Source organism: Desmodus rotundus, chromosome 3 (assembly GCF_022682495.2).
Source record: "Desmodus rotundus isolate HL8 chromosome 3, HLdesRot8A.1, whole genome shotgun sequence".
NCBI lineage: Eukaryota > Metazoa > Chordata > Mammalia > Chiroptera > Phyllostomidae > Desmodus > Desmodus rotundus.
The window spans coordinates 150091187-150116598 of NC_071389.1; the positions used below are offsets into that span (position 1 = coordinate 150091187).

The window sequence follows — 25412 nt, forward strand, 5'->3', positions numbered from 1 at the left end:
CTATTAGCAGGTAGAAATGGAATTTGGGGACGTGGTAAAAAGAGATCCATCCAACTGTAGCTATAACCAATAAATTAGAAAGAAAAGAATAAACACGTGAAAATCAGCCACATTTAGCATACTGGAGGTGTGCCTTATACAATAATATTGTGATGAATACCTGTAAATAAATGGTACAGGGAAGGAAATAGAGCAGGATCGGGAAAGAGAGAGAGGAGATAGTTGGAATGGTGCCACTTCACACAAAGAAGAGATTGTATCGGTGGATATTGGAGAAGTGGGGAGTAAGATGGTCATTCCCGCTGGATTAGTCAGGGAGGAAGTGATCAAGGATTGGGGAAAATCTTTTGGAGTTTAATAAGGCTTCTTGGAACAGAAAGCCAATAAATTGAAGACATCTCCAGGGTGCGACGGATTTTTTTTCAACCAGCTTTAAAAGTTCCTTAAGAAGGGAATTGTTTATTTAAAAAGAGAAAAGAAAACGTTGAAGTGATTTGAACATAAAAACAAAGCTCTAAGAAGTCAATCCAGAAAAAAAAAAAGTGGCTTATGATGATTTGCAGTATTTGAAAACAAACTTCTGAGGAATGTACCAATGTGTGAAAGAGTTATGAAAATAGATGCATTTTGGCTCCAAGCCTCTCAAGTATGTGATAGGGCTGTAAGCATCTTCTCTGAGATAAATGTGAGATAATTTTCCAGAGAGTTTTATCATCATTTCGAGATATCTCTTCTCCTGGGGACAGGAAGCTGTATTTGCAGCCGTGGGACTTAGTTACCTGGCAAGAAGACTTTCCTTAATAGGAAAAGGTCTCTTGTTTTGGAAAGACCAAGGCAGCTCTCTGACGGGAAAGGCTCACTGGTGGTGAGCTCAGTTCTGTGTCAGATACTTTGTTCTTCCGTCAGCCTCCTGAGCTAGAGCAAAGGATGTGGCCGCGTTGGAGGCGGGGACTGTGCCTCTGTGTGTATGTGTGCGTGTGTGTGTTCTCATTTCCGCTTCCTCTTTCAAGCTGGCAACAGCAGTGTAATGAGGACAGAGAGAAAGGTGCAATATGCAATATGATACTTTCTCACCGCTCTCACTGCCTTCCCCCTACCTGGGAAAGGGATGGTCCAGCCGTGGTAACTGCTTTGCCTCAAACTCAGCTCTCCACCAGCAGACAGGTGAGTGCAACTTCCACTTCAATTTTAAGACTGTACATATTTAGGGGGGTTCTGGGAGACAAGAAGAAAAAGGTCAGAGAAAAATCAGGCTGTGAAGAAAAGGAAAAAGTCAAGAGAAAATCTCCCACACCCCTGACTTCAATCTTAGAAAATTCATCCTTGCGCCTCTCAGAAGAAAGGGGTCCCTTTACTTTCTTTTTTCCTTCCCGCCACCAGACAGGTACTCTTTCTGGGGTCACAAAACATGGGTTCCTTTGATGGCCTAAATTATCAGTTAGGAATTTTCTACCTTTCTCGCCTGAGTAGTTTATCTCCGTCTTGCTGAACTCACTTTTGCTGTAAATTCAATGTGACTCTAACTTTGAAAGATTCTTCAGGAGAAAAGTTTCTCAGCTTCGTTGCAGGTCCCATCTAGTGTCTGTAACTCTGATGATGGAGACTACCTGGCCTAAATCAATTTTGCTTTTTGTGGGTATGAACTTTCTTCAGAAGCCATGGAACAACGAGAGATTGTGGCTACATGTGAAGCCACACAATGGGACGACACCAGGCCAAATGAACTGGAAGGCTCAAGACAGATAACTGCCTGTCAGGGTTGGTTTTCAGCTGTGCATCTCAGAGATGGAGAAATGGAGAGAGGAAGAGATGAATGTGTTGGCTACCTAATGATCTACATAATTCTGGGGGGAGGGGGGATGGATTCTGTGCTTCTCCGACATCCTTATCTCAGCGGTAGCCAGGCTGAGCTTGTCACCACCTACATGAGTTTTGGGGAGGGTAGAGGAGTGGAAAGATCTACTATACTGGGGTTTTCCCGTGCCCCTACTCTGCTACCAAGCTTACCAATGGGTAGAGAAGAGGTGGGTCCCCAATGCAGAACAAGGACAAGGTAAAAGAGTCCCACATTAGTGGTTTGACAAGACCGTGAGGACTTGGAAGCGATGCCCAGAGAAGTAATAGTGACTCCATCTGCCACAGATGGCCCTGAGGAGAGGCGCAGGGGCTTTCTAGACAGTACGCAGCAGTGCCGAGGATAGGAGGTTGGAGGTTGGAAGCCAAGTTGGAGGCTTTCAACTTGTATGTTCAAGCTTCAGACTTAACAGTTGTTAGACTTGAGTGAGTAGAGATAAAGATCTGGTGTGATTTTCCTGTAATGTGAAGCATTATTAGGAGGACTAAGCCAGGGCCATTATCTATTTCCATGTATTATCCAAAATTACCAGCTGAAGATATAACAAAGGGGCAGGAAGAGCTCTAACAAAGGATTTCTTATTCTCTGGCACCCCAGGGAGTTTACAAATTCTTTACGATCACACTAAGAACATTTTCTCAGAACTCTGTTGGTTCTCTGAAAGTTAAATGGAATCCAGTGATGATGCATTATGTAGTGGCCATAGAGAACCAACACAGCCGTTTTTAATTCAAGGTTCAGGATTAGCATTCTAACAGAGAATGGAGAGAAAGTTTGGTCCCAGCTTGTATCATGATTCACAGGGTCCACTCTGGGCTGCAGCAAGGGGAAAAGCTCAGACATTTATTTCCATTTTACAGCTGACAACTTCTGTTTTTCACCTAAAGGACGAGAACAAAGTGGGCATCCCAATACCCCATGTACTCTGTACCCTGCACAAGCCCAGGCCTAATGCAAAAAGCTTAAATACAGAGTCTGAGGACAAGATTCAGATATCGTGAAAGAAAACAAAGGAAGAATAAAAATTAGTACACGAGGGAAAGTGCTTCATTACCAAGAAAATAGAAATGAAGAATTCAAGATATGAATTCATAGAACTAAATGATTATGAAATCTGCTCAGTCTCCCACATCTTAGGCTAAGGTATCTGTAAACCAGTCCAGATGAACTGATGCTTCCTCCTTTAAGTATTTGTGTTTATTTATTAAATTTATTGGAGTGACATTGGCTAATGAGATTATATAGGTTTCAAGTGTTCATTTCTGATACATGATCTGTATATCGCATTGTGCTCTCACCACCCAAAGTCAAATCATCTTCTGTCATCATATATTTGACCCCCTTTACTCTGTATGGCTCCCCACCTCTGGTAACCATCATGCTGTTCTCTGTGTCTGTGTTTGTTTGTTTTTCTTATTTGTTCTTTTGTTACTTTCAGTTTTTTATTTCAGACATGAGTGAAATCATATAGTTCTTAACTTTTAGTGTCTGACTTATTTCTTTTACCATAATATTCTCAAGGTCCATCCATGTTGTCACAAATGGCATCATTTCCTCTTTTCTTAGAGCTGAGTATTATTCCATGGTATGTCTGTACCGCTTCTTCTTTATTCAATCATGTATTGAAGGGCACTTCAGTTGTTTCCGTGTCTTGGTCCTTGTGAATAATGAATGCTGCAATGAATGCAGGGCTGCATATATTTTTGGAAATAAATGTTTTCAGATTTTGTGGATAGATACACAGAGAAGAGGTTGCCGAGTCATATGGTAACTCTATTCATAATTTTTGGGGAACCTCCCTCCATACTGCTTTCCATAGAGACTGTGCCAGTTTACATTCCCACCAGCAGTGAATGTGGGTTCCTTTCTCTCCACAGCCTCTCCAACACTCGATTGCTTATTTTTGATGTCTTTTGAGCCTACCCAGATGAATAAAATGTAGTGTCTCCCAACACTCAGAGCACAGGATCGCTTTTTTGCAAATGTACAACTTTAATATTTTCTGTAGCAATTCACAAGCCTTTCTTAAAACTCATTTACATCCTGGAAGTAGAAGTAAGAAAGAAAGGGAAGGAGAGAAAAAGAGGTCTTAGACAGTCTTCTCTTAGTCTTTATTCAGCTAAACTTATTTTAGGAGGGAGAGGATGAAAAGGGATGGAAAAAGTTATATTGATGAATTGGCATTTTTCTTGGTATTATCAAATAACATCTTCCTTTTTCCCTGAAATGGATTGAATTGCTGTCTTAGACCATCAAAGTCTCAGAATGCTCAAATGCTATTCTCAGAGTAATTTTTGTTCTGATGATTTCACAAACTGCAGTGGTGTAGAAGAGAATTCGATATTGGAAGGCTGTATGAGAGGGCATCGCAGTTGGGGTATGTAGAATGGGGGCGGGGGTCAATCTAGCTTGAGGTGGAGTTTGTCCCATCACAAACAAATGTTGGCTGTACTGGGATTTCCTACAGCCCGTTGCAATGGTGGTGATGTGTGTTTTGGTTGTAAATACAGATAAGATGTGGAAGGTCTTATGGACCCCAATATGGAAACTCTGTTTCCTTTCTCTCTCCTCCCACACTTGTTTTCACTCTCAGTCCCAATTCGCAGACACTGCTTGGGGTGTAGGAACAATACAGAGAGTGGAGAAGAGAGATCTGTCCGATACATGCCCGTGGGAGGAGGCCCAGAGTGTTAAACAAAAACCTGGGGCAGAGTCTTGGAAACCAAGAGTGGCAGGAGGAAGGCTATCTGACACAGAGGAAGAAGGCATATACCGGGGACTCAGAACTTGTGTGAGTTCCATTAATAACCATTAATATTCTACATGACTTCAGATAAGCCTCTCTCTTTTAATATTTCTATCTCTATCTCTTTTCTTGTTCTTTTAGTTTCCTCCACTGCAAAATAAGTGATGAGAATTCGATGATCTCTCAGATCCCTTTGGACATTAGTAAGAATGAAGGACGCAGTCACTGCATACTTCTCATCTGTGCTTAACAGTAGCACCCCCTTCTTACCATCTGGATTTCACACACACTACTGTACACCGCTGCCCACGCTTTCCTTCTTTCCTTATGCCTGAAAACGTTCCAGCTTAGTAAGAGTGGTTTATATGGAGAGAAGATTACCACAAATAATAGCTATCATTTATCAAGCACATCCTTTATACATCAGGGACTTAATATACAGGGTAGGGCAAAAGTGGGTTTACAGTTGTGAATGTATGAAACACAGAATGTATTCTTTTATTATTATTTATTAATTCTTGTATTTTTTCCATAAGAACAACCAAAAACTTACTTTTGCCCCATTCTGTATATTATACAATATTAACCCCCAATAACCCAACACGTTTGGTATCTTATCTGATATATATATGAAGAAACCTAGGTTTAGAGGGAGTAAGTAATTTTACTAAAGACACATGCAGTAAGGAGATGGAACTGTGATTCCAAACAAAGCTGATTCTGATTCCATGGCCCATGCTCTCTCCACAGTTTTTCTTCTCAAGGGCTGACCATCCTTCCTAAGCCTCTTAGGAATATTCCCACGGTGAGATATCTAAGCAGTGCTGATCTTTGGCAGGTACAAATTGGTAGGCCCATATTAGTTGTTAAATATTGAAATATGTCCACACCAAATTATGATAAATACCCATTGTTCCAAGCCCTCTGAGTGCCCATGACCAACCCTGCTTCCCACAAGGTTCCCAAGACTGGCACCAAAAACTCAGTGCCACACCAGCCATGTACTGCTGGGGCTCAGCCACACGGCTGTGGCTGGTGCCAACCCTGATTGGTCTGTGCCATCCTATCAGCATTGTTAAATGTTCTGAATGTCTCAACAATCTACAAGTCAAGTAAATTTCCAAACAGACTTTCCCTCTCAACTAGATCCTGGTTGGGCCCTTGCTGCTAATCCACTCCGTAAGGCTGAGGAAGGGAGGTCATTTGTGGAAAAGTTTTAGGAATAAATATAGGGTAGTCAATACATATTATGATGTATTATGAGTTATTATGAGTTCCTATTGCTTTGACTTGCCCATGTTAATATATAAGGAAGCTCTAACTATATCCCTTAGAAAACAGAGACTGGAAGTATATACTGTTCTCAATGTAGTAATAATAACATACCCACAAAGGTTTTCTTTGCTACTAAAGTTACTACTTCTGGTGATGATTTTTGTTCAAAACTTTTCATTTCAAAGCTTTTAAACCATGCCCTAATATTAAATCGCTAGAAGTGATTTCTCTTTTCTAACCCTGTCTGCTGCAATTTCTGCTTTTAACTATCACATCCTCAGAACAGAGAATTCTCTCCTACTCTACTCGGTCGGGGTTAGATTTCAGAGCACTTGACAGATTGTGGAGAAATATTTAGAGAGTGAGTCTTTTGAGAAATGTAGAGAAGAAGAAAGGGCTGGTAATGATAGCAGAGGGAAAAATTAAGACTTTGGGGTGATTGAGGCAATTAGCTGTAGATCCATTGTAGAGTGTTTTGTTGTTTTGTGAAGGGGGTGGTTAGTGGGAATGTCATAGAAAAGATACAAGCAGGCTTCAGATTTCCATCCTCATAGGAGACAGATTAAATATAATATTATAACATATACATTGAGAAAGATGGTACTCAGATTTCAGAAAGAACTTTTGACTAAGGAATGAAAACTTTGAATGGAATTCTAGGAAATTTTTTAAGATAGGAGTATTTAATAGTTTAAGCTTATAAATGTAGTCAAAGTATTGTGACCTTATATTATATCAGCAGAGGATTGGCATGACTATGCCCCAAGCCTTTTTCCCCTTCACTACAAGGTATACAAAATATATCTATTTGGAGTTGAGACCACTTTTCCATAGGGAAAGTCAGGAGCACCTGTCTTGTGACATTTAAGGATAATTTTTCAGCACCAGTGTTATTCTTGCTCCTCTGCAGGTACAGTAGTTATTGAGCACTTTTGTGTTGCAAGGTACTTGCTATGCCCTAAAATAAGATTTAGGGGACAAGCTACAAGAAGTGGTGGATAATGAAGAGAGAGGTAACCACTTATCTCTTGTTGAATATGTTATAACATGTGTGCTAGTTGTTAGAGGTAAGTAATAGAAAGCAGAAGACTTATGTAAGCCTTCAAAGGGTAAACAGAATTTCTTTGGATAGAGAAGAAGGTGGATGAATCTGTATAAACTAAACCAAAACAAAAAAAGACAAATTCAAGTGCTGGAGGTCAGTGAGCAACACCTGACTGAATCACATACATTTGGGTTCCTTCTCAGCCTCCCTCATTCAGGCTCCCTACTTTCCTGGGTCAGTGAAAGTTGGAAGTCCAGAAACCCAATAAGTCAGTGTTAATTTGAAAGGGAATTTGCTAAATAGGAACTAACTTCAGAGGCTAATGGACCATTTTCTAATTCTTATGGAGAAAACTATACAAATGCATTTTACAGGTATTATTCCTACAAATATTTCAAAGTTAACAATTTATGAATTTATGCTTAAATTCATAAACATTTAAGCATTGGTATTGGCAGCAAACTTAAACATTGAGTCCCATCAATTCATTTTTTTTTTTTAAGATTTTACTTATTTATTTTAGAGAGAGGGAGGGAGGGAGAAAAAGAGGGAAAGAAACATCGATATGCGAGAGAAACATCAACTGGTTGCCTCTTGCACACTCCCAACTGGGGACCTAGCCTGCAACCCAAGCATGTGCCTAGACTTGGAATTGAACCAGCAACCTTTTGGTTCATAGGCTGACGTTCAATCCACTGAACCACACCAGCCAGGGCCATCAATTCATATTTAAGAGGATAAAACCAATGCCCAAACAGAAAACCTAGAGTAACTCAGCGATCTCATCTGGAGCCACGTTTTTTGTGGGGGCAGTGCACCAACCACAAGAAATGACATTTCATGGACAAGCTAAGTTGGCATTCAAGCATAAGCCTCCTGGCTTCAAGTTCAAGATAGAGTAGGAAGATCCTGAGCTCACCTCCTCTCGTTGACACCAAAACTACAACTACATACATAACAACTATCTCTGAGAACAACCTGAAGACTAGCAGAATAGAGTTTCTAAAACTACAGATATAAATAAAAAGCCACATTGATATGGGTAGGAGGGAAAGAGACTAAGTCTCATCAGGACCCACCCAACCCTCCCACCCCCAGTATGGTGACTGACAAGTGGGAGGAATATCATAACTGCAGAAGTCATCCTTAAAGAGTGAGAGATTTGAACCCTGGCCTAAGGGACCTGCACCAGGGAGAGAAACCCCATAACATCTGGCTTTGAAAACCAGTGAGGCTTACATCTGGGAAAGCCAAAGGACTGTTCTTTCTGAGTCCCAGCACAGAGGCAGCAGTTTGAAAAGCACCTAGGTCACACATGAAGGTGATACTTTGACTAATTTTAGAGCATATGCTGGAGGGACAGGGACCTGTTGGAACTTTCTCCCGAGTCAGAAGTGCTGGTGGGCACCATTTTTCTTTCCCCTTCCTCTACTCTCCTTCCGCCTATCTGGTCTGATGCTGGCAGGAGCCATTTCTGACACTCTCCATTAACCTTGCTAACACTATGCACCCCACTCTGGCATTTCCCTGAGGACTCATCCAGGCTGTCACCTTTCCAATTAGCTCCTGCCTTGCTACACCCCACAGGCGGCCTCAGCCAGCACCAGTGTGTCTGCAACAGCAGTGTGTCTGCAACAGTATGGCTGAGCCCCACTGAAGGCCTGTCCCACATACCAGTATGCCCGCAACAGTTATGGCCAGGCCTCACAGCCAGCTGCACCAGTGACCAGCCTCGCCTGCCAGTGTGCCCATAGAAGCTGAGGTACAACCACAGCAGGAGGCAACACTAGTCCACCCAGAGAACACCTCTGGAGCACTGACTTTGATGACAAGGGGGATTTCACCATTGGGCCCCACAGGACACCTTCTACATAAGGCCACTTTTTCAAGACCAGGAGACATAGCTGACCTACCTAATACATAGAAACAAACAGGTAAAATGAGAAGAGAAAAGACTATGTTAAAAAAAAAAAAAGACAAAATCCCATAAAAAGAAAAATAATTAAATGAAACTGAGGTAAGCTGTCTACTACATAAAGAGTTCAAAGTAATAGACATAAAGATACCCATCAGCCCTGGACAGAATGGCTCAGTTGGTTGGAGTGTCATCCTGTAACTGAAAGATCGCAGGTTTGATTCCCAGTCAGGACACATACATAGGTAGAGCATTCCATCCCTGGTCCGACCACTGGCTCAGTCGTGGGTGTGTGCAGTTCCTTGTCTGGGCACATGCAATCCCCAGCCTGGGCACGTACAAGAGACAACCAATTAATGCTTCTCTCTCGCACTGATGTTTCTCCCTCTCACTTTCTCTCTCTCTAAAGGCAAGGAAAAAAATGTCCTCAAGTAAAGACTAACTTTTAAAAAAATTCTCATCAAACTCTGCATACAAGTGGATAAACTCAATGAAAACTTCAATAAAGAGATAAAAATTATTTTAAAAGGACCTATCAGAAGTGAAGAATGTAACAACTGGAATGAAAAATACACTGGAGGAAAACAACAGCAGTATAGATGATACAGAGGAATAGATCAGCAATTAGGAAGAGAGGATTGTGGAAATAACCCAACTGAAAAATCAAAAAGAAAAAATAATTTGTAAGAATGAGGATAGCATAAGGGAACTCTGGATCAACATCAAGTATACCAACATTCAAATCATAGAGATCCTAGCCCTGACCAATGTGGTCCAATTGTTTGGGTATTGTCTCACAAAGTGAAAGGTCACTATACTAGTTCAATTCCTGGTCAGGGCACATGCTTGGGTTGCAGGTTCAGTCCCCAGTTGGGGTGTGTTTGAGAAGCAACTGATCAATGTTTCTCTCTCACATGGTGTTCCTCTGCCTCTCTTTCTCCCTCCTTTTCCCTCTCTCTAAAAATAAATAAATAATTTTTAAAAAAAGCATAGGGGTCCTAGAAGAACAAGAAAGAGAGAAAGGGACAAAAACCTCTTTGAAGAAATAATGGCTGAAAACTCCCCTAACCTGGTTGGGAAACAGACATCCAAGTCCATAAAGCACAAGGAGTCCCAAACAAGATGAACCCAGAGACCCACACCAAGAAACATTGTAATTAAATTGTTAAAAGTTAAAGATAAAGAGAGAATCTTAAAAGCAGCAAGAGAAAAACAACTAGTTACATACATGGGAATGCCCACAAGACTATAGGTTGACTTTTCAATAGAAACCTCGCAGGCCAGAGGAGGTGGCATGACATATTCAATGACCAACAGCCAAGAATACTTTACCCTGCAAGGTTATCATTCAGAATTAAGGAGAGATTAAGATTTTGCCGGACAAGCAAAGGCTAAAGGAGTTTATCATCATTAAACAAGATTACAAGAAATGTTAAAGGGAATTCTTTAATTGGAAAAGAGAAGGCCAAAACTACAAATAAGAAAATATATGGAAAAAAGTAACCTCCCTAGTAAAGGCAAACTTTTACTAGTAGAAGGTAGAAGACCAACCACTTATAAATCTAATATGAAAATAATGAACATTGCAATAAGTACATACCTATCAATAATTAAATGTAAATGGACCAAGTGATCCATTCAGAAGCCGTAGGGTGACTGAGTGGATAAAAAAACAAGAGCCTTGCATGTGCTGCCTATGACACTCACACTGGGTCAGGAGACACACAGAGACTGAAAGGAGAGGCATGGAAAAAGATATTTCATGAAAATGGAAATGAAAAACAAAAGGCTAGAATAATAATACTAATATCAGATAAAATAACTTTAAAACAAAGGCTATAACAAAAGACAAAGAAGGACCCAGCAATTTCATTTCTGAGCATTTATCTGAAGAAAAATGAAACACTAATTTGAAAATATATATGCACCCCTATGTTCACTGCAGCATTATTTACAATAGCCATGATATGGAAGCAGCCTAGGGGCTCATCAGTAGATGGATGTATAAAGAATTGGATGTGTGTGTGTGCAAGAATATTACACAGCCATGAAAAGGAATGAAATCTTACCATTGCAACAACATGGATAGACCTAGAAGATACTATGTTATGTGATATGTCATTTGACTTATATGTGGAATCTAAAAAACTAAAATAACCAAACAAAACAAACAGAATAACAGATACAGAAAAACTGATAGTTGCAAGTGGGGTAGGGGTTGGGCAAAAAGGTAAAGGGGTTTAAGAGGTAAAAATGTATGTTTATATCACAAATAAGTCACAGGGATGTAAAGCACAGCAGAGGGAATACCATCAACATCACTGTAACTTGGTGACAGATGGATACTGGACTTGTCATGGTGATCACTTTTAAGGTACATAAATGTCAAATTACTGTTATACACCTGAAACTAATATAATATTATATGTCAACTATACTATAACTAAAAGGAGCTTTACATTCAAGAAAGAAAGAAAGAAAGAAAGAAAGAAAGAAAGAAAGAAAGAAAAAGAAAGAAAGAAAAGAAGGAAGAGAGGAAGAGAGAGAGGGGAAAGAAGGAAGGGAGGGAGGGGGAGAGAGAGAGAGAAGAGAAAGAAAGAAAGAAGAAAGAAAGAAAGAAAGAAAGAAAGAAAGAAAGAAAGAAAGAAAGAAAGAAAGAAAGAAAGAAAGGGAGGGAGGGAGGGGAGGGAGGGAGGGAGGGAGGAAGGAAGGAAGGAAGGAAGGAAGGAAGGAAGGAAGGAAGGAAGGAAGGAAGAAAGAAAGAAAGAAAGAAAGAAAGAAAGAAAGAAAGAAAGAAAGAAAGAAAGAAAGAAAGAAAGAAAGGAAGAAAGAAAGGAAGGAAGAAAGGAAGGAAGGAAGGAAGAAAAAATCTAATTGACGTGCCAGAACTCAATTAATTGGACACAAAGGTTGGAAGGATGCCCACCTTTCCTGATTCCCAGTCAGTGCTCTCTTCACTGCATCAAATTCCACTGTGCGTATAGGTGTATGTTTCATATGGTTTACTTGGAGAAAATATCTCCTTGCCCTTCTCTCTATTACAAGAGGTGCCAATGCCTTCAAAGGTGCCATCTGGACAGCTGTGTGCACCCCCATCCTTCAATTCTTTCTAACACTCTCACCGCTGATGTGCTTGCCTGATAATCATTTGCCATTTCCTCTAGATTTCCACAAAGAATACCCACTTTCTTATCTCCCAGTAGCACAGCTTCCTCCTGTTACCATTAGCTAGTCAATTCTATTTCTCCCTGCCTCATAAGATCACTGTACTTATAATACCCCATGAATAGGTCTCTACAACCCAAGTGTGGCAGAAATTGAGGAAAATTAGCTTATTCAATTCCCTGATCCCAAGTCCAGTTTGCCACAGTTGAAAAGATTAGTTTAGATATCTCTTGCATCTTTCATTGCAGACTTGAGACCATTGTTACTTTTTCAAGAAAAGGAATTATTCAATGTTCACCTAAATTGCTTAGAAAAAGACTTCTATTCTCAATAGGCAGTAGAGTCCTTAACTTGTCCAGCCTTATTGTTGTCATAACTATAATAATCACTTATTTGTAAGGTTTTCTTTAGAACTCTTAAGCATTGAGAACTCTCAAGCATTCTCTTTCCATAGGAATTTTCCTTTAAATATTTACATTAAGTAAAACTTTTCCTCATAGGGCAGAACAACAAATAGAAATAGTTAAGAAAAAATACAACTCCTGCCTACAATTATAGGAACTCCAAGATTATAAACAAGTCATAGAATAACCCTCAAATTCATCTCTTTTCTCCAACTTCCGGCCCAAAACATTTTTGCATGCTTAGCAAACACATAATTATAAGCTTATTGTCACAGTTTTGAAGCCAATCTCCCTACATGTGTCTATGATGACTGTAAGACACTGACCCCCACTGGGGAATAGTCACCTACTAATTATCCATTCATGCAGAGAATGAGCATTTATTAAGCAACTGTGATGAGTTAAGTTCTGCATTAGACATTAGGGACACAACACTGAACAAACCAGGCAAAAATCTCGGTCCTCGTGGAGCTTATATTCTAAACAGAAGAGGAAACAATAAACTAGATTAATAAATAAAATATAAAGTATTTTAGCAGTAACAATGAAGAAGAAAATTAAGCAGGAAATAAACTCAGTGAAAAGTGACTATTGTGGGCTATAGAAGTCAGGCCGGGTTTCACGGTGAATATTGGTTACAAGCTGAGCTTTGCAGGTTAAATTGTGCCAAAGGCTGAGGGACAGAAAGGGAAATGAGTGAAGAACATGAGAAAAACCTAGGATTAATAAAAAACATAAGCATTTTCAGGGGGCAGAGGAAAAATTAGCCTATATGAGTATGATGTACTTTCAAATGTGTGGGAAGAACATCGAATAGATTCATATCACAGAGTATGTTGAAACTCAAGTAGAGGCCTCCATTTGCCATCTCAATGAGTGAAACTCTGGCACTATGCTAAGCTAGAGTGTCCTTATTGAGAAAATGAGACTAGAAAGAGGGCTTGAATTTTCCAACCTATACCAATAACAAGTGGCAGAATCAAGAGTGGGAGTCAAGTATTCCTCCCTCCCTCTCCCCTCTCTCTTTCTGCCTGCCTGCCTGCTTTCTTCCTTTTTCTTTCTTTCTTTCTTTCTTTCTTTCTTTCTTTCTTTCTTTCTTTCTTTCTTTCTCTCTCTCTCTTTCTTCTTCCTTCCTTCCTTCCTTCCTTCCTTCCTTCCTTTCTTTCCTTCTTTCTCTCTTTCTCTCTTCCTGCCCTGCTGTCTTTCTGCCTTCCTTTTAAATTCTCCAAATCACCAAAAACATTTTTCTTATGAAAAGAAGAATTCAAAAGATTTAGGTGAAAGTCCATTTGCTCTGGGAATTAAAGACAACAGGCATGTCAGTGTCTGACATTTTCTTTTCTGGGCTCACTGACGCCAACCTATTAAATATTTTGGAGGTGCAGAACTAATGAGGTAAATAAATTCTGATCAAGGCTTTTTAGATTCTTTTCCTAAAATCTTTCTAGTTACAATTTTATCCTCTTTTTATCACTTCACAACAACTCTGACCAAAGGACAAATTATCTCTGCTACCCCTTTTTGTGGCTTCCCTATGTCACAAGCTTAATTCAACCATTTAATTTCCCCTAAAAGGCACAGGCAGTGGACAAAAGGTCAGGCGCCCAGAGTTAACAAAGTTTCATCACGCCAACTGTTGTCGCTCCTTGGAGAAAAATATTCTTCGGTTAGACCCGAAGTAAAAAATTTAGATCAGACCACAGTAATCGTGCATTATTTTTCTCCAGATAAGTTTTTCTGTAGCAAGCAGAGGTATTCAAAACAATTTTATTGTCGTAGGAATGTGTTTTATGTTCAGTTTGTTCTCTTCAAAAATAGCTATTTTAGTGCCTAAATTGTTGAATGACTCACAAGTGATTTTGTTTTTAAATGTTTGAGGAACAGAAGTCTCTGGAAACTGGCATTCTCCTTATTGTTCTTTCCCTTTATTCTAACAGTTAAAAGTGTAGCTAAGATGATGAGGCTGGTATGGCAGCTCCAGGGCATAGAGGGACAAGACAGTAGAGAACATGGCCCCACCTCCACTGACTCACTGCTGTGAGTGCGGCATGTGAGGAGGAGGCAATAGAACAGAGCATAAACCAATAAATGTTCACTCGCCTTGAGTCTTTTAAAGCTCTGTTTGGACAATTAAATGATCTTCCTCTTTGAATAAATGGCTAGTGCCATCAGGATGAACCTCTTGGAAGAATACAAAGGTGTTGATTAGGCAGTGCTAAAAGAAATACAAACACATGGATGAGCCAGGGAATGAACTCATAGCTAAGGAGAAAGCCACGGTCACAACGTGGAAAATGGTGATCCTTAAGGCGGTGGCTGCAATTGCTTAAGGCAAGGTCTCCTTGTTGTTTTTATTGTGAGGTTCCCCCACCCCCCAAAAAATCCCATGTGGACCCCTAGTACATAAAAGAGGAAACTAAACAAACTCATAATGACTGCAGTTAAAATTAATTCCTGTTTGTGGACCTTAGAAAAGTTGTTCAACATTTGAGATCTGAGACTTCTTCATATGCCTTTATGAGAATCAAACAAAGTGGACTTTATAAATTGCAAATTTACAGATATTTCGATGTCAGTGGAAGATTCTGAGACAAAATCCTTAAGGATTAAAGAAAAACGTTTTCTAATACGCCACTTCCATAATCATGAGAAGTAGCTCCTCTTTAACTAGGAAGAGCTCTTCCAATTGAGCTCCTTAAACCTTGTGATGTTTGAAGTTTCCAGACTTACTGACTTGAAAGCCTTGCCCTGGTGTTTGGATTCTTCAGAGCATTCTTTTTTCTTTAAGATGGAGGAAGGACTAAACATGTCTGTCCTCCCCCCACCTCCAAAAACGGGCACAGGAGTCATGCTCCTTTGTGGGGATCCGGGAAGAGGGGGAGTCAGGGGCACCCCAGGAGTGTCCGAATAGAGGATGAGTATCACTGTGCTTCAATTCTCAGGGCAGCACCACTGTCGCAGGAGACCTTGAAGTCTGAACCAGGGCCATGGAGGGCTCTGTGCTGAGCCCCACGTCCTGGGAGAAGCGACGGGCCTGGATCCGTCAGAGCCGTCACTGGCAGACCCAGGCCCTGGAAGAGGAGGCTGCAGCTGCCCTGCAGGATGTCCCAGATCCTGAGCCAGCCAGCCTGGATGACGTGTTCCAGGAAGGTAAGAGGAAGTTAGACACCAAACAGACTTCCACGTCATCTTTGGTGGGGAAAACGGGGCAGCAGGCACAAACCTGCTCCGTGTGGGCAGTAGGTCCCTTGTCTAGGCTAGGCCCTCAGGGAGGCTCATTTTGACTGGTTTAAATTGATGGGGACACCGGTCACCGGTCCACAGTGTCCACGGCATTATGGCTGAGACGAGACAAATTCACACGGACTACCGAGTCCTGTGGAGGAAAAGGGATGGCGCCAAGGGGAGAGTGCCCTAACCTTAGCCTTGACAGGCTTTTATTGCTTTCCTGGGCAAACTACATTGAGGATGGTCCTCATTTATTATGCACAGGTTTAGGTGGTTACAGAAAACAAAGGAGAGGAAGTTGCTAATTACATCAAAAAGGAAGGATATTTGCAACTGTAAAGGGAAAAGTGGTTGAACTGGTTGCACTTGTCCTTGGAAGGTTTAGCATAGATTTTAGGAAGTTACTTTAAAGATATGCAGTAAATGTTTGCTGCCTCAATTCAGGGTGAGTTTTTGCAAAAGCAAGTCTCAAAGTGGCCTAGGTACAATGAGGGCCTGATTCCCCACCGGAGAACCTATCCGTGGGCCTAGGTCCTGTGGGACCCGAGGGCGTGGGACCTCGCTCCCCACTGGCTTTTCCAAGTGGGATCTGGGTCCATGCCACGCAGAACGGTCTCCTGCATTAAATGAGTTTAAGGGAAGAAGGATAAAGTAATACAAAATATGAACTATGTGAGAAAAAGACAGGCATAAGATTGGGAAACAGAAAGAGGCGTATTTTTGTGTCATCCTGAGAAGCTGTCTGTAGGGCGTGGGGTCAGAGTGCCCTGTGAATGTGTTGGGATGTTTCAATTTTGTCTGTGTAACGAGATCACAACCCAAATGCCTGGACTCTGGCCTCAGCTCTGTCACTAACAGGCTATGTATCCTTTGGCAAGTCACTCACCTCTCAGAGACATATTTGTCTCATTTAAATTGTATAATAGTAGTACTTTTTCTATAGGCCTCTCAGAACTTCTTTGAGGTTCAAATGGGACTCCAGCCATAAGGGGTGGAGAGAAATCTCGTATAAATAAACACATTTTTGCTTATTTAATAGTAAACAAAAATCACAAATGCAATACTGTGCTTTTCTAGTTTTATTTTGGGTTTGTTCCCTTCTTTTTTTGTAAGGGAAAGGATCCACTCCTTTTCCCAAACTGTGAGGGAAAGAGAGCAGTGGGCTTAACATCCTAGGCATTTTCCAGGTGCCTCAGAAGAAAGGGACAGGGGGAAAGGAGAGAAGAAATATCCATTATTTGTGTACATGGGTATACTCCTCTTGTATCTTAAAGAAAAGTTTTATGGGGGGAGGGAAGGATTCATAAGGACATGTATAAGGATATGCTTGGAAATGGGGTGAGCTGCAGGGAGGGAGTCTGACTTCCTTCAGCGCTCACAGCGATCTGGTGTCCGACTTTCCTAGGGAATCCGATCACCAAGATTGAAGACTGGCTGCAGGACTGTGGGTAAGTGCTGGGGGGCAGCGGGACTACGCGTCGATGGTGGGATATGCTAACAGGCCCTGACTCATGGGAACTCAGAAGCAAGGAAATGGGTTTGAACTGGGCCTAAGGATTAGAAGTGGGGTTGAAATGGGGAGGGGAGGGAAGAGTTGGGATGAGTGTGGGCATGGTGACTGCGAATCAAGGGCAACTCTGGGATGGGACTAATTTAGTGTGGAGGCCTGGAAATACAGGCAGGAGCTAGTCTGAAGCCAAGAATGATGGAAATCTGCGGCTCTGGGAATGGCTGGGCTGAGATCCAGATCCCTACTCTACTGCCTTTCCCTTCGGGCTAGAGCCTAACGCTATGTCACAAAAGAGGTCAGAAACCTAATTGTTCTAATGATCAGGGTAATTCGTCACTGTGTTGTTTACTTCTACTGCAGAACACAGGACAAGGGGCTAAGGATTTACTCCAGTCATTCCAAGTAGTGAAGAATTTCAGCAGCTACTTCAAGGCAAAATGTAGTGTCTTTCCTCAGAAACGTTTTAAAATATGAGACCATACACGCCACAGCTTGTACCATTTTAGAGCCAGTCTACCCAGACACAGAGGGAGCGCTCCTGTGACCTATTTAAGCCTGATCGTTTGTGTGATAATGAATTCTCAGAAGCTATAACTCCTGCCTGCTCTTCATTTCCCCTCCAGGAATGGTTCAAGCTTTATATAGCCTTTAATCTAAACTCATCTATTAACATATATATAAACCCACCCTCGCTTATTTGGTGGGAAATAAATAGCACTGAATAATCCAATGTTGTTTTAGTTCAACTATGATCCAGAAGGTAACGCCAGGAGGAATTTATTTTGTGTTTCTGTTGTTTACAAAACATACTATCCTTATAGTCCTAATCCGGTTCACAACTCAATGACTTCAAAGTCAATTAAGGGTAATCAAAATATAAAGAAGTAAAGGAATGTAGGGAAAGGAACATTTGCAAGTTTTGGTGTGTGAAAACTGCCCTGAAATTTTAAACCCTTCACCATTGCCAGAGGAAAGGGGGGTTGGGAGGAGGGAGAAGAGGTACAGGGGAGATAAATGGTAATAGAAGGAGACTTGACTTGGGGTGGTGAACACACAATATAATATACAGATGATGTTTTATAGAATTGTATGCCTAAAATCTATATAATTTTATTAACCAATGTCACACCAATAAATTCAGTAAAAGATAAAAATTAAAAAATTATAAAAATAAAATAAAATGTTTCACCAGATTTGTACAAGAGAACAAGCTGTCTCAGTTAATGTCTTTATCTCATTAACTACTCTTGAGTCTTATCAATTTACATCAACAATTGCTAACTGTGCATTTGCTAACTGTCTGATTGTCTAAGTGGTCTAGAGAGGTGCTAAATAGTTTAAAATGTGCTCCTGGGCTTTAAACATACTACATTCTGGTTGAAAAGAATAAATTCACTATAAGATTGCAAACTTCAGAAATCACCTTTCCCCACCTGTATTCCACAAAGATAATCCCTGATATAAAATATACATTGAAAATGAAGCTCAGTAAGTGAAAAAACTCCAAGAGTTGAGCTTAATTCTTTTGCTATCTATCTGTATAAACTGTAAGTAAACAACTGAAATTCTATCTCAAATTTCTCACCTATAAAATGGAGAACTAGAATAATAGTTTCAAAAGTGTCCAAAGTTTTCAAAGAATTAAATGCTATGATGTATGTACAAGCGCCGTAACACTCTGTAGGTTTATAAAGTAGGGGCTTTATGCTACTTTAAAATTTCACAAAACAAGTCTATCATCTCTCAATCTCTCTGCCTGTCTATCTACCACTTTATCAAAAAATATGTCAGGTAGTGATGCACACCACCTCCAGGACGGTATTTATCTCTGGGAAGAAAGAAAGGAGGAAGAATGGGAGTAAAATGAGACTTCGGTTATATCTTTAATGTTTCATTCATTTTTATTTTTATCTGAAGCAAAAATGACAAAATATTTACATGTGGGAAAATAGGGTGACAGGTGCAAGAGTATCTGTCATAAATGTTTTACTTTTCTGTGTGTTGAAAAAAATTCAATATTTAAACTTCAAAAAGGCCACAAGGAAATCTATTAGCATACTTACATTTGTCTTTGGAAGAGGAATTAGTAAGTTCATAAAATATTTCCAATTTTCTCTATTTTCTAATCCTCCCAAATAAGTATGTAATATTTTTAACTGTATGGGAAAAATCATAATAATTAAAAAATGATGATTGATGGTAGTGAAAAAATACTTGATTTTGATAATACACAATGAAGTAGATTTAGAGGAACTGTACTCCAAATATGACCTTCTGAGTTACCATCGTCTTTGATTCTTAAGCTGCAAAGACCACAGAGGAAAGAAGATGGGCAAGAAACCCACATTCACTGGTTGTCGGTCCACTCTGTTGGCAGGTGCCCTGGGAGGCACCTTTCAAATTTCATTTCAAGACCATATAGTTTCCATTTTCTTTCCAATGCCAAACACCCTTTGGTAGCAAATGGGCTTTGTTTCATGACAAGCTTTCCAGGAAAGTTCACCAGCTTCCTTGGTAATTTAGTGTCAGTGTTTCTCGGGTAACTGAATCTAGTAGCAGACCCTTTTGCTACAGATTTAGATCGTGTACACCTTTACAAACTATACCTCTCCTCTCTCTTTCCCTTCTTAAGCCCTCAGAGGATTTTCTGAGGCATGAATATGTTACTTGTGAATCATCAGAGGTGGTGCTGGGAACCCAAAAGCCATCTGTGTGGACTTCAGTTTAAAATCCCTTTAAACAGAGACTATGGAAGTTGCTGGAAGTAGCTAAAATAGTCACATGCTTCTTCTCATAATCCAGTCCGCCTCCCTACTCTTTCTTTTTGAATTGGGTGTACTGGAGAATGGCACCTTGGCTCTTGTACTTCAGACTTGAAATGATGCTAAGGGACCTTTCAATGAAAAGGTGGAGAGAGGTGCAGCTATGGATCCAGCCCTCAGTCGTTGACATTATGTCTTCAGCGATAACCCATGAAAGGCCTGGGACTTGGGTGGTAGACATGAAGTTTCAAATCAACTTGCTCAATAAAAAGGCACCGGTAAATCCAGGCCCACATCCATACTACTGTGGAAGATCCCACATGCACAGAGAGAAGTCTACTGCCCCAAGGGACTTCCTGGGCTGGTCCTCATACAGAGAATATAGACATGCCTGCCAGGGCACAACTAGAGAGAGAAATACAGGATGAACACCCAACGAAAACTTGTGTCTAATGAATAACAGCAAGTTTGCCTTTGGCAAGACTAGCAATTTCATCAGTGGTATTTTTAATGTAAATTTTATTGAAGTAGAGCATAAATATTAGTAGCATTGCTTTTTTTAACCTAAATTGTGGGAGAAGTCAGTGGGTGTACATTTTGGTTATGCTAGATAAGTTCTGGACATCTACTGTACAGCAGAGTGCTTATGGTTAACAATGTGGCCTTGTGCACTTTGAAATTTGTTCAAAGGGTAGATCTCAGGTTAAGTGTCCTTACTTCAAAAACACACAGAGGGACAAAAGGAAACTGGGAGTTGTTGGGTGTGTGTGTTACTTTGATTGGTAACAGTGTCAGGGGTGTCTGTATATGTCCAAACTCATCACATTGTATATGTGAAATGTGTGCAGTTCTTTGTATTGAGCTGGCCAAAAAGTCCATTTGGGTTTTTGTATAAGATGGCGCTAGTAGCACTTAGTTGTCTTTAATTTCATTTGAAACTGTTTTATTAGACTGTATTGTGACAGCTGTCATATCAGCGTGCATTTTTAAAAAACATCAAAATTGGTGAATATTTGTGTAGCCATTTTAACATTGAAGATGGAAGAAAATATGCAACATTTCTGCATATTATGCTTTATTATTTCAAGAAAGGTAAAAATACAACTGAAATGCAAAAAAAGATTTTTGCAGTGTATGGAGAAGGTGCTGTGACTGATTGAAGATGTCCGAAGTGGTTTGTGAAGTTTCGTGCTGGAGATTTCTCACTGGATGATGCTCCACAGTTGGGTAGACCAGTTGAAGTTGATAGCAATCAAACTGAGAGATTAATTGAGAACATACTCAAAATATCCAAATCAATAGTTATTGGTGAAAATGAAAAATGTGTATTTTATTTTACAGAAAAGACCATGTGGACATTTTGGCTAACCCACTATATCAATCATACCTCAATAAAACTGCTAAAATAACAATAATATAAATTGTATGGTATAAAGTATTTACTGAAAAATTAAAAAGTACTAAATACATACCTCAAGGAATTTTCTCAGAGGTCACACACCTATAAAACCTGCAGGCAGGTTACTCACACTCCAGCAGCTCCTGTCTCTCCCCTTCCATTCATTACCCAGCTCCCAAGGTAACCAGCAACCTGACTTACAACATCATAGATGAGTTTTGCAGTTTTCTAACTTTATATAGATAGAATCATACAACATGACAGTTTTATGTGTTTCTTTTGTTCAGCCCTGTGTTTGTGATGTTCATGTTTTACAAGCAGCAATAGTTATACGTTTTATTGTGTAGCATTAAATTGTAGGTTCACCCTACAATTTATCCATTTTACAATAATTTGGGTCTTACAACTGTGAGTTATTATGAAAATCACTTCTTTTGGTGAAAATACACAGGCGTTTCCATTGAACCCGCACCCAGAAGTGCAGTAGTAGTGTGTTTTTATTGTAGTCACGATAATAGCTGGCTTCAGTAGCTGCAGCACAACCATGGAATGCAGTAGTAAATGTCAGTATTCTAGTAGCTGATTACATCAGTTACCAGTGTTTTAATAGTAATAGTAAGTATTAATTTATACTAATATTTGTAACATTATATATTCTAACATATCTATAGGATATTAAAATGTATTTGTGTCATAATGTTATATGTACAATAAAATAATGTTTTAGGTATAATATTATATACTAGAAAGAAAAGTATATATTTGTAGTTCAAGTTGTAGTATTAGAGTTACTGGTCTTAATTAGCTTGGGTATACCATTTCACATGTTTTAACTTTATTGGAGTGGCATTGGTTAATAGAATTATATAGGCTGCAAGTGTACATTTCTATGAGACAAGATCTATATATTGCACTGTGTGCCCACTACCCAAAGTCAAGCCATTTTCTGTCACCACATATTAGGCCCCTGCCACCCATCAACCCCCGACTCCCTCCCCTCTGGTAACCACCACACTGCTGTCTGTGTCCATGAGTTTCAGTTTTATTGTATACCCCACATGTGAGTGAAATCATGGTTGTTAGCTTTTTCTGACTGACTTATTTCACTGAGCATAATATTCTCAAGGTCCCTCTGTGTTGTCACAGATGGCAGCTTTTTGTCTTTTCTTATGGCTGAGGAGCATTCCATGGTACATATGCACCACATCTTCTTTATCCAGTCCTCTACCGAAGGACACTTCGGTTTTCTCCATGTCTTGGCCACCATGAATAGTGCTGCAATGAACATAGGGGGTGCATATGTCTTTGCGAATACATGTTTTCAAGTTTTTCAAGCAGGTACCTAGGAGAGGGATTGTTGGGTCACGTGGTAACTCCATTCTTAACTTTTCGAGGGACTGCCAGACTGTTTTCCATAGTGGCTGTCCCAGTCCATCTTCCCACCAGCAGTGAATGAGGGTTCCCTTTTCTGCACAACCTCTCCTATACTTGCCATTACTTGTCTTGTTTGATTTCACATTTTATATCACACCTCAATGTCTACTTTTTTTCATAAGGACATATAAAAATACAGAATTTGGAAAACAGGGATTTTTTTTACTATTAAAAGCAAAGTACCAGTAAAAGATGTCTGTATACGATATATAAGAATTTATTTTGTAAAATTTAAACATAACTAATCTACAGATGTTCAATTAGTAAACCCATTGCCATTATTAAACATTTCATGGAACAATGCTCCAATAGCCTGAGATTTATTTGCATCTCTGGAGACTGAAAAAGGAGGAGGCTGGATTAGGATCACTGCAGTGACACACTCAGGTCCCTCTCCCTGATAACTCACTTAACAAGTCTCTGCTCCAGCCTCCACAAGAGACTACATTCAAAGCATCATGTGCAACTTCCATTTTTCAAACTCTCAGAGAAGCAAACTTTGTGAAACTCACAACACATCAGTGTTTGAAGTAGACTTAACCAATAATAATATCTAGTCATCCGATCCTCTATGTCATATAGCAGCACCAAGGAGCCAGGACTAGAATCCAGGAGCTCTGGTCCCAGTCAAAGCTTTTTCACAGATGATTTCACTCCTCTGTTTTAGAGAATCTCTTCCTTGTTTATAAAACTGGGTTGTTTCTCACTACCAATTATGCTGGTTTCCATCTGTTTTTCTTCTGGAGATGGTAAATGTTTGATAAGCCCATATCTCAAAATGTAAAAATATAATCTCTAACCAAGATGCAGTTTCTGCTGCTTCCCGAGAGACATGATGTTCTGCAAAACTATGGCTCAGAGACAAGGAGAGGGGTATGGGTAGATAAGATGGCCTACTAAAGGGTTTTTTTTTTAATTTCTATATTTGCTTTTGTAATGTGAAAATTATACACCCGAAGCCCTGCTTCTGTAAATGCATTTCTCTCCTGTTTTGTTCCTATAGTCTTTATTTTCTATTTTACCTAGGAACTCACCTGGAGAATTATTGCCTAGCTAACTTTAGACGATGTGGTCAGTGCAATGACGGCCCTCTAATCCCAGCTCCCCCTGACTACCTCCATGAGCTTGTCAGTCAGATAACCACCCTGACTGACAAGGTGGTTATCACCCTGTCTTGCTTTCTTTGGCATAACATCAGCTTAAATACTGATGACTCTCATTGGAAAGTTATATGAACCTGTGGGACATATTTGAGGAAAGCCCCTTGGAAAATGTGGTGATTTGGACCTATAAGGTTGTGTTTGGTTTTTAGATACTCTGAAGAAGGGTTTTTTGAGGAAGCGGGACAGTCGATCTATAATGGTGAGTATATGCTCTGTTCTTCCTTCTACTGTTCATCTACCTGGACGGCGACGTGGCTGTGTGTGTGAGTGTGTGTGTATATGCACAAGCATGTGCATCCACCAGAAGAACAACTCTCTCGTAACTGCCTGCAGAACACCTATTAGTGGTCACAGGCGGTTGGAAAGGCCCAGAAGATAGAGTAAGCATTAGCATAGAGCCCACAGGCTCAACAGTACTCAAAGGCTGTCTTCCATTAGTGGTTACTCAGCTAACAAGCATTGCTACAGGAAAAGAGCTTTATAAAATGTGTGTTTATGTGTGTGTGTGTGCACACCCCCATGTGCTATTTGGCAGAGGATTGTGTGCATGACTGTGTGATGTAGGGGACAGGTTTCAATTATAGATGAGTGTGCATGTGATTCTTTCTGAGTCAAAATACGAGTTTGATTTCTGAGGTAGTATATGTATGTACAGCTGGGGGTAGGTTTGCAAACATGTGGATATCTGCTGTGACTGTGTGGTTGTGTGTGTGTGTGTGTGTGTGTGTCCAAGCCTGATTTTCTGTGACCTTTGCCTTATCATTTGACAGGGTGTCCCAGCCATGGAACCAGCTTTGAAGATGACTTGACCCTTGGAGCAGAGGGTAAGTGGCACAGCTTTGTGAGGTTGAGATCAAGTAAGAAACTATACATTGGATTAATTAGGGTAGAATGAAAGGGGATAACTGCAGAAAAAGGATCCCTGGGGTCTTATCCACAGGGAAAGAGCAGTCTTAATAGGATCTAATGTGAAACTCAGAAAGCAACATGTGCCCAGAAATACTTCTGCACCAGCCTGTCAGGATGTCTACTGGTCCACCAGTGGAGTCTTCCTTTGGACCCTGGGAACAGAACATATAAAACACAGCAACACTGGCTGCTTGGACATCTTTGGAATGGTTTTCTGTGTAGGAAACCCAATGCAGTCTCTCTCAGTAGTGGGCATGAGAGAGACTGCATTGCAGAAAGATAAGGGCTTGAGTAAAAGATGGAGGTATAACAACCTATTAGTGTCTCCTGGGACCTGTAGAGATTCATATGGTGGGAGAGGGAGTCTGGCCTGGAGGGCTGAATGACTCTGTCCATCTGAGGACAGAGGAATTCTTGCCTAGAAACCAGTCATGGTCCAGAAGTTCAGAGGCTTGGGGTCCATTGTTCTCCATATCTGTCCCCCTTCCAGGTCTGTGTTTGAGAACCTTTAGATACCCCCATGAACTTGGTTCAGTGATCCTGTAAGTAGTTGCAGAGAGGAACAGAGGGGGCTGAGTTCTAAGTTCAGAGGGGCAGGGCAG

The 25412-nt window shown here is 40.4% G+C and overlaps 1 protein-coding gene across 3 annotated transcripts in view; it reads left to right on the forward strand.

Moving 5' to 3' along the window:
- The first annotated feature begins 1008 nt into the window (after positions 1 to 1008).
- Positions 1009 to 25412, forward strand: part of TESPA1 (thymocyte expressed, positive selection associated 1) — a 51947-nt gene continuing 27543 nt past the window's right edge. For all 3 annotated transcript variants that reach the window (XM_045184266.2, XM_024575854.3, XM_045184267.2), the window contains exons 1-5: positions 1009 to 1164; positions 15348 to 15555; positions 17039 to 17081; positions 24051 to 24100; positions 24672 to 24725. In XM_045184266.2, coding sequence (XP_045040201.2) covers positions 15393 to 15555; positions 17039 to 17081; positions 24051 to 24100; positions 24672 to 24725 — 310 coding nt within the window. In that variant the 5' untranslated portion in view covers positions 1009 to 1164; positions 15348 to 15392. The remainder of the gene's footprint in view (positions 1165 to 15347; positions 15556 to 17038; positions 17082 to 24050; positions 24101 to 24671; positions 24726 to 25412) is intronic.